At 46.0% G+C, this 15,145-nt stretch overlaps 1 protein-coding gene across 2 annotated transcripts; it reads left to right on the top strand.

The window, feature by feature from the left end:
- The first annotated feature begins 4,644 nt into the window (after positions 1-4,644).
- Positions 4,645-14,061, top strand: LOC143842595 (transmembrane 4 L6 family member 1-like). Of its 2 annotated transcripts, none has more exons than XM_077347831.1 (5): positions 4,645-4,935; positions 8,897-8,986; positions 9,079-9,227; positions 11,319-11,499; positions 12,168-12,234. In XM_077347831.1, the coding sequence occupies exons 1-5, from the start codon at positions 4,759-4,761 to the stop codon at positions 12,231-12,233; spliced, it is 663 nt and encodes a 220-aa protein (XP_077203946.1). In that variant the 5' UTR covers positions 4,645-4,758; the 3' UTR covers position 12,234. The 2 variants fall into 2 exon arrangements, with proteins under 2 accessions (XP_077203946.1, XP_077203948.1); XM_077347833.1 differs by lacking the exon at positions 12,168-12,234 and adding an exon at positions 13,604-14,061 and having other exon boundaries at positions 4,647-4,935.
- Positions 14,062-15,145: the final 1,084 nt, after the last annotated feature.

The raw sequence follows: 15,145 nt of genomic DNA on the forward strand, positions 1-15,145 counted from the left end.
TGCTGAGCCAACAGAAGGCAGCACAGAGAAGACCCCTCCACTTTGCTAGCCTGATAAACTATCAAATCACTCCCACCCCCGCCATGGTCACTGCCAGAGGTAGACTGCTATTGCAAGTAATTACTTGTGTGATAGAGTTCTACAGAGAAGGAAATTCCATTGCTAAGCAACACCATTCACGCCCCCAACTGTCTTCAATTAGCCTGTCAGTTGCAGCTTCACCTGTAACTACAACCAGTAAATTGAAGACAGAGATCCTGAGTCTGTGTACATCAAGCTACAAAGGACTGATTTCTGAGAAAAATTGCTCTAAACTCCAGCTGGCTGCCAAAGAGCCACCTGAAGTTGAGGCAAAGTTACAGGCAATGGGAGACTGAATCAAATTGCATGTTCACATGATTTCTGACACAGAGAAGGCAGAAATCAGCAGCAGGTGACTCGAGCTCCCATTGGTAGATGAGGGACTGAGAGCAGAAAAGTGGAGGAGACCAAAAACACGCTAACATTTATGCATTAAAAAAAAGACTGTCATCAGTGCCATCGCACAAGAAAAGTCGCCATAAAACTAGTTTCAGAAGGCTTGCTGAAAAAACACTGCCAGAACTTTGGGCAGGGCTTGCAATGCAAAAATAAAAATAATATGATGGGTTTCATGCTGTGAAATCTGTGCCATGTTAAGAATTTAAAAATAAGACATTGTTTTAGGCAGTCTTTTTGCAAGTTTTCCGTGCTGCATAATACACCCTAGTCTCTGCAGTCTGGAGACCACTTGGAATTCCAGGGTAACTCCAGCCCCACCTGGAGGTTAGTAACCCTACTTACACATGTGAAAAGGCCTTTTCTTCAGCTGTCCCAGACACTGGAATGCCTGTTTTCAAGAGATTCAGTGAGCCTCATCCTTACAGGCATTCTGCCAAGGAGTGAAAATATTTCTGTTTTCTGTTTTACCTGAAATGCCTGTTTAGACTAAACTGTTGCTCCCTTGCCTCTTTGCTGGGAGCCTTTCCCAAAACTTAATCATTGCTAACTCACACCCTTTTCTGTGCCCATCCAGGTTTCAGCGGTGGCAAGGGGCCTATGTTGGGCCTGGGCCTGGGCCTGGGCCGGGGCCATTCCCCTCTGCAGCCTCAAAAACAATGTCTCAGAAAGGACAAAAAATTCCCCAGGTGGCTTCACCATGCTGCACAGGGGCATTCTACTTTTTTTTTTTTTTTTTTTTAAGAACATGGTATTGCATCCCAATGTAGTATTGTGTTCATAAACAAAAAACAAGGACCCCACTGCCACACAATGTAGCGGAACCTCGTTGCCCTGGCTCCCATGCAGGAGCACAAATCCGGGGCGGCCGAAGTGTAACCGGCAAAATGCTCCCCTGTGCAGGAGCAGGAAGAGGTGGGGGCCCTGGGACAAATGCCAGGCTGCAGCCTAAAGGTTCCAAGGATACAGCCTAGGTGATGAAGGGTTCACAGAGAATGTTCTGAGTCCATCGTGTTACTCCTTTTAGAAAGGTATGGGACACTTTTGGGAGAGGGGCTATTGGTCCAAGTCAGTGGTCCCCAACCTTTTTATCACTGGGGACCAGTCAACGCTTTACAATTTTACTGAGACCTGGGGGGGAGGTCTTTTGCCGAGGGACGCTGCTGCCTGAGCCCTTGCTCCACTTGCTTTCCCGCTGGTGCCACTGACGTCCCACCGCCCACTGGGGGGGCGCTGCCAGCAGCTGCTGCACAGTGCCAGGCCGAGGGGGAGCTCCAGCCATGGCGGACCCTGAAGAGCACCAAAGGTGAGCCGGCAGCAGAGTGGCAGGGCAGCCCCCGAGGCAGCACCTGGGGAGGAGGACGAGGAGGATCCGCAGCCCGGTACCTACTGATCCACAGACCGGACCGGGGGTTGGGGACCGCTGGTCCAAGTAACAAAAAGATGAGTTTCCCTACTCTGACCAGGACATGGCTAATGAGTTTGCTGCTTTTGCCTGTAGTGGGTAAAAGATCCTCATTAAAAATTTTGCCTAAATTCTGTTTCATTATTTTAGTTAGATAACTCTAATTCTGTCCTGACATACAATCTAAACAAAGTCAGTTCTCATTTCTAAATTATGCTAAATTTTTTGCAGTAAAAGAGGGCAATTTTGAAGAGAACTGGTAGCATCTACTAAAGGTAATGTTTTTAAAAACTTGCTATAATAAAGGAAATTCTCCACAGCTGGCTACTCACCAGCTGGATAGGATGTAAACTGCCCCTTTTAAGGAGGAAACCCAAAGGTTATGTTTACATTTGACCGATATTCTCCAGAGCCAAAAAAACAGGCTCTCACCTAAATCCTGCCGGCACTGATAACATTCCGAGGAAGTTGTCATGCACTGAAGGAAATCACCAAGGCCAACAGCTACAGAACTCAAGAGGAGCCTTTACAAGTAAGACTGCCAACTGCCTAGAGAGAGAGAAATGCCCTGTGCCTCCAATAAAGGCTTAATGGAATGTCATTTACCAGCAGTGTGGTTTCCCTCCATGCCATGAAAGCTTCAGCAGCCTAGATACATAGATTAAGCCCATTTAAAGAGATAAGGCATTTTTTCCAGATTTGTTGGTAGGATTGTCCAGTCCCTCAACCCAATCTGCTGGTAGTGTGTGTGTGTGTGGGGGGGGGGGCGAGTCACTAGCTCCAGGCTGTAGAACTCCTGGATTTGGGGGTGGAGACTGGGGAGGACAGGGTCCTCATTGGGGGACACTACCATAGAGCCCACCTTCCAAAGCAGCCATTTTATCCAGGGGAACCAACTTCTATAGAGTGGAGATGAGCTGTAATTCCTGGGTCCCACCTAAAGCTTGACACCCCTATCAATGAATGATCTCAGGAGAAACTCCAAATCACCACAAGCTTACTTCTATATTCTCTCTTTCTCCATTTCAAATGAAAGTTGGGTTTTTATGTATGCTTATTTGGGAGTAAGGTCCACGGAGAACATTGTTTGTATTTTTGAGTAAACATAAGATCAGGCTACCTGTGTATAAATCAACATATATGTAAAGCAGGCCAACTGGGGCGGAATCACAGCTTATACTAAATAAGAGGGTCTATGAGACCGTTTCTGCACAGAGGGGTAAAACATGAGTAGCTTCCTGCTTGCAAACGTGGGGTGGTAAATCTTGTGTTTGCCTCTCTCCCCACAGGAGATTTCTCCTGCATTTTCCCTCTGCCCTCCTGATGAGGCTGCAAGGGAAAACAAGCCAAACTTCTCCCTCTACTCCTTAGCTTGTCAATCACAGCTAGCCACCAATCACAGCACAGCAGTTCTCTTGTGGACTGAAATTTTCTCCCACCACCAGCCCCCAAATTAGTTGTTTTTAAGGCACTTCTGTGTTGCTATGTGGTAATGCCACAACACAGATTCCCAAATGGAAATCCCAAGACAGACTGCACATTTGGCCTGGATGCGTTCTAAGAATGGAAATTCCATTTGCAAAAGTGGTATACCTTACCAGCTGCAATCTCTACTAAACCTTATGTAACCACTGTCAGCATGCGCTCTGATTCAGCAAGTCGTTTCCTATGTCTTTATATATTCATTGCTTTCTAAGCAACTTAAATCAATTGAGAGTTACATAATCTGTGTAAGTTTGTTTGGAACTAGTTTGCGAACCAATGTAGACTAGTATGGGGTAATGATTAAGAGGGACAACTATTATTTCTATCTATCTATCTATCTATCTATCTATCTATCTATCTATCTATCTATCTATCTATCATCTATCTATCTATCTATCTATCTATCTATCTATCTATCTATCTATCTATCTATCTATCTATCTATCTATCTATCTATCTATCTATCTATCTATCTATCTATCTATCTATCTATCTATCTATCTATCTATCTATCTATCTATCTATCTATCGGATTTATAATCCACGGCTCTTGGAAACCAGCTCGCGGTGGGTTAATCCAACAATAAAACCCCATAAATACCCATTAAAACCCCAATAAACAATATTACAACCCCAAACATATGGCAAAGCTTCATATGGGAATAAACCTTACGAGAACGGCATAGGGAAAGACCAACTTGCGTCAAGATGTTAAATGCTAATATCAAGGGGGACTTATACCACCTGCTCTAGCACTGACCTTGACCATATACCTGGCGAACAACCCTATCTGGTTCAAATTGCTACTCATGCCATGGAACCTCGTGCCAGTCCCACACTCTCAGCCTAACCTACTTTGCAAGATTGTTGGGAAGATAAAATGGAAGAGAAGAAAATGATGCAAGCTGCTTTGAGTCCCCATTAGGGGTGGGGTATCAATGAATACATAAAGCAAAGAACCACATTTCATATTGCAACAGGAAGAACTGCATTTTGCTTTTTTCCCATTTGTGTCTCGCAAACCCTTTCCAGTCCCCCCCCCCAAAAAAGCAACCTTCGTGCCTAAAAACCTGTTATTCGCATGTGATTATCCACGCTATTATTCATCCCAATAAGGAAAAAATAAAGCCAAGGGAAGCGCTGTAGCAATTTGATGATTGGAAATGGGCAGGGACTCTGTGCCTTCGTCAGGGCTGGCATTCTATAATCCTGACCTGATGGTCAGGCTGAGAGGTAATCACCGCACAGGTAACTAGCAGGTAACCCAGAGTATTTAAGAAGGGATGAGCTGGCTCCCTCTCCCCTTTTGGTTTCTCGAGCGGGTACCTGCAGGCTGGTCTTGAGCAGAAGAACAGCACTACCAAGAGCACTTTTGAAGGATTGCAAGCAACATGTGCTTTGGGAGGTGTGCTAGATGCATTGGGTACCAGCTGCTCGTCCTTGCCTTGTTGTGCATTGTGGCAAATGTTTTGCTTTATTTTCCTAATGGTGAAACGAGATACGCTGCGCACAACCTCCTCAGCAAGTATGTGGGCTGTCTTCATGGCATTATAGGAGGGGGCCTTCTGGTGAGTACTATGGAAGAATTTTTTCATGGCTCCATTCTGACCATGCATGCCGGGAGGGTTTTCTTCCCTCGGTTGTTGGATTTCTCTTTTGGAATGTTTCAAGTTGCCTTGCTGGATTAGAGGTATAAAGGTGTCCGCCTGTCGGCAGGTCCTTTTCCTTCCACTTCTTCCAGACTTCCTGACTGATGACTTGTAGCCATGTACGACGTTAACCAAGACCCCTGGCCAACACCCCAGAGATGGCAAGCCATCAAGAAGTCTTTTGAAGACAAGATGGCAAAGCTCTTTTCCTTTTAATAGATTGCTTGATGGGGTGTTTTTTACCAGCTTATTATTATTTATTGACTTCCATGCATGACAGACTTCAGATATTCTATATCTAGCTTGCTCCTAAAGATTCCTTTCCCACCATGCTTTGTGACATGATTATGCCTGGGGGTGGACTGAGATGTTAAAATGGTGGCATAGGGAATTATACAAATGAAGAGATGAAGAAGGAGAAAAAGAGTTGGTTCTTATATGCCACTTTTCTCTACCCAAAGGAGTCTCAAAGCGGCTTACAGTCACCTTCCCTTTCCTCTCTCCACAACAGACACCCTGTGAGGTGGGTGAGGCTGAGAGAGCCCTGAGATTACTGCTCGGTCAGAACAGTTTTATCAGTGCCGTGGCGAGCCCAAGGTCACCCAGCTGGCTGCATGTGGGAGAGAGCAGAATTGAACCTGGCTTGCCAGATTAGAAGTCCACACTCCTAACCACTACACCAAGAAGAGCTAGGGCTTTTATATCCTGTTTTTCACTACCTGAAGGAGTCTCAAAGTGATTTACAGACTTACATACTTTACTGTCTTCACCCCTGTCTTTCCCCACAACAGACACCCTGTGAGGTAGGTGGGGGCTGAGCAAGCTCTAAGAGAACTACTCTACAAGAACAGCTCCAAGAGAATGGTGTCTGCCCAAGGTCCCCCTGACGGCTGTACATGGATGAGTGGGGAATCAAACCTGGTTTTCCAGATTAGAGTCTCCCGCTCTTTAACCATTACACCACTCCAACTCCCACAGAAGATAAATCTATCAACAGTTCCAAAACATGGTTGGCGACTGAAGGGAAGCTTCACATTCAGAGACAGGCAACCTCTGAATCCCACTGTCAGGAGGCAACATCAGGGGAAGACCTCAGCCTCCATGCCCTGCTGTTGGACCTCCTAAGGACCTGGTTGGCTGCCCACTGCGTGAGACAGGATGCTGGACAAGAGGGAGCACTGGCCTACTCTAGCCAGTTTTTATGCCAGTTGACCAGCTGCGGTTGAGCAACAAGCTGGCACCTCAGAGCTACTCAACTCAGCCTTGCCTTAATGAGACTGGGAAGGACGCTTGGGTGATGCAGGCTCAACACAATTCTGAAGCCTTGATGTGGTTCCTTGAATGAGGGCAGATGTTTAATGCTGGAGACTGCCTTTAAAGCTAACTCATAGGAGCTTAATTTTGAACGTAGGAGGCAATGAAATACTGCAAGTGGTGTGTAAGCCTCTACAATCATATTTAGGAAAAGTTTGAGTATAAATTATAAATCAAAACCACTTCTATGAAACACAAAAGGGACACCTTTCAGCCACAGAATTTACATGTGCTGTAGATTGTACGTATGCATTTATAGGTGGCTTACAACCAGCTACTAATGCATAACCTTTTCTGCCTGAATGAAAGTCATTTTACTCGTGTCACTTTCTCACTGGAATATCAGGAGGCTGTTCATTTCCAGAGATTCCATAAGATCAGATTTCCAAGCTGCTTAAAATAAAACAGATTTTAGGAATAATAATAAAGGGACCTAGGCATACAACATTGGCAAATTTCAGATTTGGGTATAAATTAAGTAAACATTTAAAACCAGAGTAAAAAAAAATAGTTATTAGTAAGATTGATAAGGGGGAGATCATAATACAAAAAACAAAGAAAAGAAAAAAAACATCCCGAGGAAGTATAAGGGGCATGTTATTCCTGACTTGAAGAACTATGCCCAGAACTTCAGCCACCTTCTCTGTTACAGTAGGAACCTTGTCCACTAATAAAATTGGTTATTCCTTCTGAAAAAAATGGGTAGTTCAGCAGTGGAATAGGTTGCCCAGGGAGGTGGTGAGCTCCCCCTCACTGGCAGTCTTTAAGCAATGGATCCTTTAGGCTGATCCTACATTGAGCAGTGAGTTGGACTAGATGGCCAGTATGGACCCTTCCAACTCTATGATTCTATGATATTCTGGGATTGCCACAAGTAGAAACAGGATTTGGGGTGGCATGCACGAGCCAACTTTTCCCCAAATAAACATTTTCCCTAGGGACTCTGCAATGGGTTTTGCTGGTAATGGAATCAGATGGATGTTTTGGGGACTCTGGACAATCAGGTTTTCCAGCTCTTTGTTGAGGTGTACTCAATTTCCTGTGAGGTTCATAAGACACAGCAAAACAATATATTCAAGTTGAAAGAAACAGAGGGTAACTTTATAGTTGTCTCCATCTTTCTATGATCACTCCCCCCCCCCAAAGTTGACCATTCTTGACCTATAGTCTGGCTGGACCTATATTTCCTTCCTGGTAGAACTTCTTGGATCATCTGAAGGGTGTACAGGCAATCTTCTGAGCTTCACCTGCTCTCTGCTTTGTGGTCTGAATACTGTAGCTTCATCTACAAAGGAGCTTAGTGTACAATGCCTTGATCAGTCATTTACTGAAATTTTCTACCATCACAATAGCATAATAAAGAACAAAGTATTTGCAAATTTAGAAATTCAGAAATGCATTATCTAGATAATACAAGCATGTCCTACAAGAGAAGTTCGTAAAATTAAATTATATTATCAGCCTGTGATCTCTGTGAATTCCCATTCTTGAATTCTTCAATCTTTTGCAACAGGAGCAAAAAGAAAAATGGTGCAGATGAAAGTATTCTGTTTCCCAAAACAAGATGTCTGCTGTTTGAAGCAACCTAGTTGACATCAAACTACCTTAGGTAGTCATCCAATCTCCCATATCTGGTCACCATACTTAGAAAAGGGTATTGCAGAACTAGGGAAAGAACAGAAGAGGGCCATCAAGATTTATCTGTCTGTTACCTTTTTCTCCTGCCCTTCTTCCAAGGAGATCCAGGGGGCAGATATGATTCTCCCTCTCCCATGTTACCCTTACAATGGCCCTGTGAGATCAGAATGAAGTTTGAGTCCAGTGGCACCTTTCAGACCAACAAATGTTTATTCAAGATATAAACTTTTGTGTGCATGCATCTGCAGAAGTGTGCATCTGCAGAAGTGTGCAAGCACATTGAAGCTTATACCTTGAACAAAACATTTTTGGTCTTAAAGGTGTTGCCGGACTCAGATTTTGTGCTGCTGCTTCAGACCAACATGGCTACCCACCTCAATCTAGCTGTGAGATCTGTTAGGTAGTGAAAGATACAGCTCGTTGAGGTTCCCGGCAGAGTGTAGGTTTGCCCCCATAATTCCCGCAGCCCAGCTTGCGCTGTTTGGTACTGTTTTGGTTTCTTTCTAAGCCCCATGATTCTGCAAGCAATGGCTTCAAAATGAATGGGGTACTGCTCTCTGTAGTCCAGATATGATCTGTCATTCCAGAGAATCCCCAGGCCCCACCTGGAGGCTAGCACCCCTAAATGTGCTGTGGTGGTTAACAGTGTCAGACTAGTGTTTGCAGAGCTGGATTCCAACCCCCCATTTTTACTATGGAAGCTTGAGGGGTGACCTTGGCCCAGTTAACTCTCTTCTCCCAGCTCAACCTAACTTTCATGATTGTTGTGAGGATAAAAACAGAGGAAAGGAGAAGGATGTGAGCCTCTTTGGACAAAGGCGGGGATTTGAATTAACAAATGAATCAAATGAAGATTTGTTTTATATGAAACGCTTGTTTTCTATTATAAATATAAAATAAATCCTTGTTTTATATTATATTATATCAGGTTTTGGTCCCAGCGTTCACTCTCATTGGATTGGAACACGGTCACTTCCATGGATGTTTTGCCCATGAGCACTATGGGAGAAACTGCACAGTAAGTGACTCTTCTTCCCTTCCAGTCATTTGAAGGTGACTGTCCATTAGAAATGCAACAGCTGACAATTCCTTTCTGTTTCTGCACTGCAGCCACTGGTGGTCGTCCTGGTAGCCTGCATTGGCATTGCTGGTGCTGCATACTGCTTCATCATTTGCTGTTTGGCCTTGTCCGAAGGCCCGTACTGTTATTGCTGGACTGAGAGAATCTGGTGCTCTCCGTTTTCTAACTCCTATGGAGGGTATGTAATTTCTTGCATGCAGGAAAGGCTCCTGGCTAAGCACTGGGTGGTTGTGGATCGGAGCATTTGCAGAGGGTTGCTTGGTAGCCACCAGAACTTCTGTTGACGATTGGCATGGCTACCAATGGCTCCTGCCGATGTTTATCAGCTTGCACAAGTCTCAGAGTGAAACTACATCTCCTGACTGGCTTGATTGGAATGCAGGCTATCTTTAAATTATATGGATTTTCAGCAGTGAACTGTCCTTTAATCTGAAATTTTAATTTTGGTCTGATAGACTACTATCCCACTGGATTGGTTTTAGTGATTATGGAACCCTGAGAAAAAGTCCAGGATGAGGCCCCAGAATCACTGCCTCCCCTGCCCCCCTTTCAGTAGAGCCAGTCAATTAGTAGCTCTTGCCCCATCTGAGGTGGGTGGGAGCCACTGAGGCCACTGGAAGTCAGCTGACTGAGACTCAGATGACGTGGGTGCAAATGATGGCAGGAGCATCTTTTTCTTTTCCTCCATCCTTTGAGAAGGCAGAGTGGGGGCAGTCGGGGCCTCTCCATGCACAGGGCCCTGTGTTGTTACCCTGTTGCCCTTTGGCTAAGACCACCTCTGCTTCTTCATACAAAACAGATTTTCTACACCATAAAATGTTGGGGTTGGGGTTGGGACAAGGCTAGGCTGTGAAAGCCTTTCCTCTTGAAAGCAAGTGTTTTATATGCAGTTTATTTTGTTACCTCTTAATCCCGCCCTTTCTGAAAGGAATTCAGAGTGGCATATGAGATCTGTCCCTCCTCCACTACCCTACTCCACCCCACTACCCTCACAACAACAACAACAACAACAACAACTCAGTAAGGTGGTTTAAGTTGAGACAGAATGACTGACCCAAGGGACCCACTACCCAGTTCCCAAAAACTCAATAACACTTTGGAAAAGAGGGAAGCAATTTCCTCTGGTTCCCTGATTTTGCTGCTTATGCTGTTTCTGAGGACCTACTGACAAAATCTGAGGGCTCAGTAGTCTGCAGCAGGAGGGCCAAGGGGATCAATCCTGGTCCATGAAGGCTTTGGATGGTGGGCATGCACCACTGAGTGTTCAAAAATGTGAAGCTGGTTTCTCATGGACTGTAATTCAGATATGCAATCACTACATGAAACCACCTTCCACACACTCCTGGAGAGATATAGCCAGGAACCAGTTACTACCCCAGTGAGAAGGAGGCCTTCATCAAGGTACATTTTTAAAAATAAAGGGCAGAAATTCAGTGCTTAGGAATGATGTCCAAACTAACTTGAACTTCTAGATCGTACGTGGACACAAATTGAATTGCCTGGCTGTCAGTTTGTTTGGCAGTTGGCTGCCAGCTTGTTTCCAAATTGAGTTCAAGGCAACGGCCTTCAAAACCTTTCACACATATCTGAAAGACCATCTCTCCCCTTATGTCCACATGCCCCAATCTCAGTGTTTAGCTGTCAATTTCTCAGTGTTGCCTGCTTGGCATCTGTCAGAGTCCATTTCTTTTCAGCAGTGGCTCCCACTTTCAGGAATGGGCTCCCTGTGGAGATGAGGGGAAATTAAACCCTTAGGCCATTTTTTCCCAATGGAGTTTAATCTTTGGACAGTTTGGGGGGAGGGGGAGGGGTTAGCAGGAGTTTTACTGTGTTTTGTTGGCTGGTCCAGCCTGGCCCAGTTTCATCGGTAATTGGATGGGAGAATGCCAAGGGAGTCCGGGGCTGCTATGCAGAGGTGAGCAGACCAGGTGTGAACATCTCTTGCCTTGGGAACCTTATGAGGCCTCCAGAATTCAGCTGCGACTTGACAGCCTTTGCCACCACTGTTTTTTATATGTTTCAGATCTTGGAACTGTACGCTTCCTGAACCACAAGGCAAAGGCTGGGGTAGAAATAGATTAATTAATAACGTGTGAGCAGCTGGCCTCCTCGCAATAAATGCGAAGAACAATGGGGACCAAAAATTGCAATTTGTCAGAGCAGCACTGTGGAGAAGGGATATACTAATTGGGGTTTACAGAAGTCCCAAGATGTACCACCTTCCCCCAGCCCAAGCCTACAAATTAACATCTGCTACCTATTTCAATAGATATTTGCTCGAGCACAACAAATGGACTCTTTGCCAGGAACCGAGGTATATCGTGCAGTGGAACATCACCCTTTTTTCCATCCTGCTGGTCTTGAGTGGGTACGAACTGATTCTGTGCATCATTCAAATAATCCATGGCTGCCTTGGAGGTGCTTGGACTGTGTGTTATGGTGAAAGAGAGGTGAGTCCATTATAAAAGTGTTCTGGGAATCCTTAGACCACAACGAAACTGTCCGCAATATTATATCAGCTGACAGATGCAGGCAGCCGAATTTGGCCCCAGCTAGGTACTCGGCAGCAATCCAGCAGGGAGTTAAATTACAAGTGTGTTCATCAGTGTGTTGGCCTCACCTGAATTGTTTTAGTACAGCCTTCCCTCTCCCCCTGGTTGTCTAGCATCACACAGGTGGTGTTTGAGTGACAGCTTGCTTAGACGCAAGTAGAAATGTTACACCCACTGGATTAACTGTCTCTCTTCCTTTGCCTTGGCCCCCAGGGTATTGTTATGTCACCCACCAGCAGTTCCTCCTACACAACAGGTTCCCCCCCCCCTGTTTGCAGAAGATAGGAGGCTGGTTTGGGCTCATTTCCCCCTCCCTGCTGCAGATTCCCCATTTGCACTCCCCCACGGTTCTTTGGGGTTCGCCAACTCCAAGAAACATGATTTCAGGGGCTGCTGAAGGCTGCTGTGAGGGTTGGCCAGGACCTCAGACTAGAAAGGTTCACAGCACCCTGGGTCTTCCTCCTGTCTACTGCCCCCCCCCCTGTAGTGAGTCAGCTGGCAGGAAAGCTCACCTCTTCCAAGCCTGAGTCCCTGACTGTGCATTTCTTTACCCCACATTTCTCTAGCCTCAGGAGTCTCAGAGAAGCTTACAAACACATTCTATTCCACTCCCCACAAGAGGCACTTGTTGAGGTAGGTGGGTCTGAAAGAGTTCTGAAAGAACTGTGTCTGGCCCAAGGTCACCCAGCCGGCTACATGTGGAGGAGTGGGAAATCCAATCTGGTTCTCCAGAGTCCACTGCTCTTAACCACTACAGCATGCTGGCTCAAGAGAGACTCCCTGAGGTATGCCTGCCTCCAGGTGATAGTTGCACCTCCATTGCCCAGCCAGGGATGCTAACCTCCAAATGGGACCTAGGGATCACCTAGAGCAGTGGTCCTCAACCCCTGGTCCGGGGACCGGGACCAGTTTGCAGATCAGTTAGTACCTCGTCCTCCTCCCCGGCTGCTGCCTCGGGGGCTGCCCTGCTACTCTGCCTCCAGCTCATTTTGATGCTCTCCAGCGGCCGCCATGGCTGGGGCTCCCCCTTGGCTGCTCCCTTGGCTCCCCCTGCTGCTGGCAGCACCGCTCAGTGGGTGGTGAGAAGTCAGGGGTGCCAGCGGGAAAGCAAGTGGAGCAGGGGCTCAGGTGGCACAGCAACATCCCTCGGCAAAAGACTACACCCCCCCCCCCAAGCCTCGGTAAAATTGTCAAGCGTTGACCGGTCCCCAGTGATAAAAAGGTTGGGGATCACTGCCCTAGAGGCTCATCTCTAGACTACTGAGATCAGTTCCCCTGGAGAAAATGGAGGCTTTGGAGGGCGGGCTTTATGGTATTGTACCCCATCAAGTCCCTGTTCTCCAGGCTCCACCCCCAAATCTCCAGGGGTTTCCCAACCTAGATCTGGCAATCCCACTCCCCCATCCCCTGCCAGTGGCCAGGGGGGACCTGGCAACCCGGTGCCCAGCCCTGCAGAGTCTTGGGCATGGTGCCTGCCTCTTGGCTTCAATGGGCCTGCCACCTGGAGGGAGACTGCCTTGCTGTGACAACTGACAGGGGCAGGACCAACTTTTGCTGCGTGTATGGCATACACTGTATGCTGCTGCCAGGCTACTCCAGCTGGCTCTCCCCACTTCGTTTTTTTTAAGTATAGGGGTGCTGAGGCTACCACTGGGCCATTGTACATAAAATGTGCTGGATACATACGAACCCAACAAACCTGTGAGAGCCATTAGGCAGAAAGGGACTTTACCAAGACCGCCCAGTCAGCTTCATTGTACTGGCTTTGGGGGTTTTGTTTAGTTATGTTTGCTTGTTTGTTTCGCTGTACAACTGAAAATCTTGTGCTTATGATCTAAACCAAAAATGTACGTGAAATCAGTGGGAAACGATCCACTCAAATTCTTGGGAATATTTATGGGATCTGAAATGGTCTGCTGACACTGGCCAAGTGGAAAGGACTTCAGATTCTGGGATTTCACTGTCTAATATTTACCAAATGTATGTCTTCTTTCTTTTGCAGAAAAACCCTTGTTAGAATATTTGGGCTTGACAATCATCAACACAATTCTGCATGTACTTTTGACCTGACTCCTCAGCACATTTACAATTGTGGTTTGTTTTATATGACACACACTGTCAACCGTTATGAAGATGATAGTTTTCTCGTGTTTTGTAAAAGCTCTATCAGTTTGAATTTAGCAGATAACTGGACAATGATTAGCATGTGCCAAGGAGAGCCTGGCAACTGGTGGGAGATAGATGGGGGCAGGTATTTACTGTAGGGGGCAGTGATCGTTGTTGGGAGGCAGTGACCTCACTTCTGGTAGAGAAAAGCAGCATATAAAACCCAACTCTTCTTCTTCCTTCTTCTGGCATGACCTGGAAGCACTGACATAGCATTGCGCAAATCTCTAGCACTTGATCCAAAACTTTATGGACTGCATAAGTTTCTGGGCATGTGCTAGGGGTAGTCAAACTGCGGCCCTCCAGATGTCCATGGACTACAATTCCCAGGAGCCCCCTGCCAGCGAACGCTGGCAGGGGGCTCCTGGGAATTGTAGTCCATGGACATCTGGAGGGCCGCAGTTTGACTACCCCTGTAGTGTCACTCTGATGTCATGGCAGTGCTTTCGAGTCTTACCAGAAGTGACATCAGCATACCTCGATGAAGGTTGCTACCCTCCATTTTGCCAGCCAGCTTCCATCAGCTTATCAGATGAGCTTCATTGGTCATCAGAAAGAATTACCAGGAGTTTGCCCAACATTACTGGTGGTTGGGGCTCTGACCAGGAGCTCCAGGTTCACCGAAATCCCAAAGAAATAATGTGCAAGATTCAGGCTTGCTTACCAGGACATTTTAATAAGCAGTGATCAAGCTTACAGAAATAGCAGGCTAAGCTCCTGTCTGCTGGTCTTGAATGCACATGCACAGTGAAATATAGCCAGTCCTTGAGACAAGATGCATAGCTAAAACAATACATTTTATATCCTAAATACTGGCTAAAAGTCAAGGCATCATTAATTAAGCTATCCCAAGCACTGATGAGCCAGGCCAGCTCCCACATGGTGTCTATTGATGAGCAGAAACAAACCAGGCTCTGAAGATAAGAGCTGCAAAGAAGCACGAGAAAGTAAGATATTCTCTTCGGAGTGACCTGAAGGCTGTTCCCTTATAAAACTCAAGGCACCGAAAGAACAAGCACCAGCCTGTAACAAACACCGAGTTACAAAGACCATACACATGGGTCCCTAGTAAACCTAACCATGATCTATCTTCCCCTTCTTATGTAGGATTCTTCTTGAACTCAACAGTGTCAGGACTCATTTTTAAAGATCTGGCCTATCTCACTCCCTTCCCCTTAAAACCATTCTCCTTTTGGTTAATATACATTATGTTATCTGTATTGTTAGTAGCAGGATGCAAACAGCCAGTAGCTCATTTAATATTATACTTTATGTAAATGTTGTGGCATATTTTCTGATATAAACTGATCCCCCCCCCCCATGTAAGTGCTATTGTTCTACATTCTTGCAGCAGTAACTGCTGTTTCTACTAGGAAAG

The sequence above is a fragment of the Paroedura picta genome, chromosome 8, assembly GCF_049243985.1.
Source record: "Paroedura picta isolate Pp20150507F chromosome 8, Ppicta_v3.0, whole genome shotgun sequence".
NCBI lineage: Eukaryota > Metazoa > Chordata > Lepidosauria > Squamata > Gekkonidae > Paroedura > Paroedura picta.